This window comes from Penaeus monodon, chromosome 9 (genome assembly GCF_015228065.2).
Source record: "Penaeus monodon isolate SGIC_2016 chromosome 9, NSTDA_Pmon_1, whole genome shotgun sequence".
In the NCBI taxonomy this organism is placed as follows: Eukaryota; Metazoa; Arthropoda; class Malacostraca; order Decapoda; family Penaeidae; genus Penaeus; species Penaeus monodon.
Window position 1 is genome coordinate 50738446 of NC_051394.1, and position 4926 is coordinate 50743371.

The following is a 4926-nucleotide window of genomic DNA, read 5'->3' on the forward strand; positions in this document are numbered from 1 at the left end:
TTGAAATTTGCTATGCTACTCCATTTCAAATAATGCTATTTTAGATTACCCCCCCCACACACACACACATATATATGAGTTTGTGTGAGTGTGTGTGTGTGTGAGAGAGAGAGAGAGAGAGAGAGAGAGAGAGAGAGAGAGAGAGAGAGAGAGAGAGAGAGAGAGAGAGAGAGAGAGAGAGAGAGAGAGAGAGAGAGAGAGAGAGAGAGAGAGAGAGAGAGAGAGAGAGAGAGAGAGAGAGAGAGGTGTGTGTGTGCGTGATCGTGTGTGTGTGTGTGTGTGTGTGTGTGTGTGTGTGTTGTGTGTGTGTGTGTGTGTGTGTGTGTATGTATATATATATATATATATATATATATATATATATATATATATATATATATATATATATATATATATATATATATATATATATATATATATATATATATATATATATATATATATATATATATATATATATATATATATATATATATATATATATATATATATATATATATATATATACTGCACATAATTATATATGCTAGGCAGTCGCGTACATAAAGTAATTTTACACCAGACTCTTCGCATAGTATAACTGTCCTCTTTTACCAGGTATTTTCTGCGTTTCCATCACACTAGTTTTTCATGAATATTCCAACCTTTATCTTTAACTTTAAATTTAACGCATTCTCTGTATGCGACGGACATGTTGTTGAACTGTCAAACATTTATGCTAATTTCATTCATACACGTTTTTGTAGATTCAAAGGATGATTTTCATAGTGCTTTATTCGAAATAGAATGAATATAAATTACTCATAAATAGATAAGTAATGACACAGAGTCTGCAAATGATATCATTTAAGGCATGATATAAAATCTATCTACCCGTAATTCGAATCTTAAATATTTAAGATCGTAACTGAAGTAGATTTAATCAATTAAATTAAAAGAGAAAAAAATAATAAAAATATTTATTGTAAGCTATTGACTATTAAGCCGCCTCATTTCTCTTGAATAATCACAAAGAATAAGTCACTTAGAGAATGGATATTGATAATAGATATGGATTATTCACTTGAAGAATATATATGGATAATTCATTTAGCTTGCCCACAAGTGTGTATATTTTCGTTTTCTTTCGCTGCCGACAAGATCTTGTGCGGGGACTAATCTATATATCGAGAGAGGTTTTGTCTCATCATCATATACTTTGTGTAAACAGGAAACATACAAATGTATAATAGAATAGTGAGATAGAGATAGATAGATAGATAGATAGAGAGTGAGAGAGAGAGAGAGAGAGAGAGAGAGAGAGAGAGAGAGAGAGAGAGAGAGAGAGAGAGAGAGAGAGAGAGAGCAAAGAGAGAGAAGGGATGGGCAGAAAGAGGGAAAGAGAGCGAGAGAGAGGGAGCTGCGGGAGAGAGAGAGAGAGGGGAGGAAGAGGGACAGAGAAAGAGAACGGTAAAGAGAGAGAGGGGGGAAGAAAAATAAAGCGAGAGAGAGGCCGTGAGAGATGAAGCGTGTCGAACAATATGGAAAAGAAAGAGAGAAATAAAAAGCCAGAAAAAGAGGGAATGAGGTAAAGCATGGACAAAATCATAAGAAAGATAGTAACCACGCGATTTACACATAAACAGACATATATATACCCCACAAACCCATTTACGGGAAGCACCAAAATACTCCCCCACCCCCCCAAAAAAAAATCAACAACATCGTCTTAATCAAAACAAAAACAAAACAAATGGAACCTTATTTTCAGAAGAAAAATATCAAGATAAAATAACAACGAAAATCAACCTGAAAGCGAACACCCACAGAGGAAAATCAACAGCACCATCAACGCTAATAAATAAATAAAATAAAATAATAAACAGATAGATAAATTAAAAGCAAAAAACCAAATACTCACCCTCACACTTGAGCCCTTGCTTGATAACGCCCCATAGGAGAGAACCGCAGTGGTCGCAGAAGGTCGGTGACATATAGTTATGGACTTGGAACCGGTGAGGAACATTGATCTTGAACCGTTCTCGCAAATACTGAAAGATAGCGTGTGGGTCAGAACCGGTGGACTGGGAGAACGGTGAGTTTTTTTGTTTTGTTTTTGTGTATGTGTGTGTGTGTGCTTGTGAGTTTATTATTGTTGTAATTATTTTTATCATTATTATTATTAGCAGTAGTAGTAGTAGTAGTAGTATTGTTATCATTATCATTATCATTATCATTAACATTATCATTATTAGTAGTATTAATATTAGTATTAGTATTGGTATTAGTATAATTATCATTAGCATTATTTGTACTATTATTAATATGTTATTATTATTATATTATTATTATTATTATTATTATTATTATTATTATTATTATTATTATTATTATGATTAACATTACTATTACTATTACTACTACTACAAGATTATTATTGTTGCTAGAAATATCCATATCATGATCAGTATTATTATTTTTATTGTCATTGCTATCATCATTATCATTATTATCGCTATCATTGTTTTCATTATCATTACTTTACATTTATTATTATTATCATTATTATAGTCATTATCATTATCCTCTTTAATGTCTTTGTCATTATAACTGTCATTATTTTCACTATTATTTTTGTCATTATTATTATCGTTATCTTATTATTGTTTTGTTGTTGTTTTACTATTATCATTATTATTATTATTATCATTATTATCATTATTATTATTATTATTATCATAATTGCCATTATTATCATTATTAGTAGTATTACAGTTATTATTATTATTATCATTATCATTATCATTACCATTATCCTTAATTTCATTATTATTATCATTATCATTATCATCTATATCGCTCCATTTCATTATTACTGCTTCTATTACACTTTTTGGAGAGTGCAAAATAAAGTGAAAACTGTATGTTCCAGGAAAACATAAGAAAGAAAGAAAAAGTATCCGGTAGACATTCCATGATGGTTTATGAGGAAATTTATAGACTGTTCTTACTACCGAGTAAAAAGTGCGTCTAATTTCGGAAAGTAACAAATTGGCAACTCGACCTAAATCTGGAGGACTGATTCACCGATTTTCTGTTTTCTGATGATAAATGAGTACTTATCTTTTGTATGTTCCGTGTTTTTTATTTAATTCATTTTTTTCTTTTCTTTTTATTCATGTGTAATTTATCTATTTATTTATTTTTTTGTTATCATTATTTTTTATTATCATGATTATTATTATTATTATTATTATTATTATTATTATTATTATCATTATTATTATTATTGCTTTACACCGCTTTATTGTTGTTTTCTTAAAAACGAGATTAGGCGAATCGAGGTATTCCAAAAGACTAGAGTGAATTGCCTTTTTTTTCTTTCTTTCTTTTTCTCTTTCTCTCCTTTTCTCTCCTTTTTCTCTCCTAAAACTGGTCCGAACTCTGTTTAACAGTTAGCGAATACAAAAGACAAAAATGCATGGCGTTACAGATTTCAAAAGACGTTTCAACGAAATCTCGGAAATCTTAAAAGACTGACTTTACGAAAAAAAAAAAAAAAAAAAAGGGGGGGGGGGGGGAAATAATAATAATAGAAAAAATAGTTTTTTTTTTTTTTTTCCCATCCAGGTTACACTCGCAAAAGGATAGATGATCAGAAATAATGATGATAAAGATAGAAATTAATTAAATAAATACAGGAAAAATTATGACATAATTGTCTTTTGCCTATATTTCATTTTCATCTCCCATAACATTTACAAGTTTGATTACAATTTAACCAAAAGTTTTTTGTTTTTTTAAAGCAAAAACAAATGTTTCTCACATGTTCATTTGCTCTTCCTTGTTCAGTCATAGAACGGTTGTGTAACATTATGATTATATTTCATGTAATTCTTATAAAATATCATTTGATAAAGGCGTTACTTTCACGTCCGTCAGTTAGCTAATTTAAGCTAAGTTGTAGTAGATGCGTTAACATTATGGACAATGATGGAAAATATATTGGCCGACAATCATATCACACATCACTGTGTCGTATTATTTTTGTAAAAAATGTGTATAATATCGTGTCTTTGTCTTTAGAAGAGAATATCAGCTGTTTTCTGTCTGAATTACATATAGCTTGATTATATATGTAACATATGCTTCATGACTGAACGAGGGAGACCAAGTAAACATGTGAGGATTGTTTCTTTTTCTTCTTCTTCTTATGACGTGCGGACTATCACATCAAAACGGGAATCAGTAAATGATATGCAAATATAGGCAACAGCCGTTTATATCGTATTATTGTTTTGTTTTTTTAATCATTTGTCAATAAATTTCAAGGTAGCATTTGTCTTTTAACGTGTGTAAACTGTAGGCAATATTGCTAAGTGATGACATTAACATTCGATTAGAAGATGAAGATAGGGAATGTCTGTTTCTTTATATACTGTCTCATTTTAATTTAAATATTAAGATACAAATGGCAAAGTTTCCTTGGACTTTTTTCAACATTGTTTATTTAACAACAGGGCTTATATTGTTATACTTGAATGCACTAGCGTTACCAGATATCCAGATGTATTAGCAATAACATTAATCACAGATAAATCTAAAAATATAAAGATAGTGATAATGGTAATGATATATCATTGTTATAACAATGAGTGTTATGATATGTGGAACAGTATAATAACCTATATATAATTATGTAATCAGAAAAATGCCATGCAGATTATATTCAAATTGGCTTCATTCTCCTTCACATCAACAACAATATTGCTTTTATATCAAACTACAAAATTATCTTTATTTGCCGATTATATATTCATAGGAAAAAATAAAGAACAATGCGAGAGACAGAATGGAGCTCATCAGCTGTCTAGAAGGACGTTGAGGAAACTTACTATCGTCTGTTGCGATTCCTTGCCAGAACCTGGACATTTCCCCAGGATTTTG

General features: G+C 30.1%; 1 protein-coding gene across 1 annotated transcript in view; it reads right to left on the minus strand.

The window, feature by feature from the left end:
- Window positions 1-1455: 1455 nt before the first annotated feature.
- The window catches only part of LOC119576749 (protein kinase C zeta type-like), a 22587-nt gene continuing 19116 nt past the window's right edge, over window positions 1456-4926 (minus strand). Inside the window, exons 6-7 of the mRNA XM_037924391.1 lie at window positions 4875-4926; window positions 1456-2030 (exon numbers count right to left, since the gene is read on the minus strand). The exon at window positions 4875-4926 is cut by the window's right edge and continues 34 nt beyond it. Coding sequence (XP_037780319.1) covers window positions 1875-2030; window positions 4875-4926 — 208 coding nt within the window. The 3' untranslated portion in view covers window positions 1456-1874. The remainder of the gene's footprint in view (window positions 2031-4874) is intronic.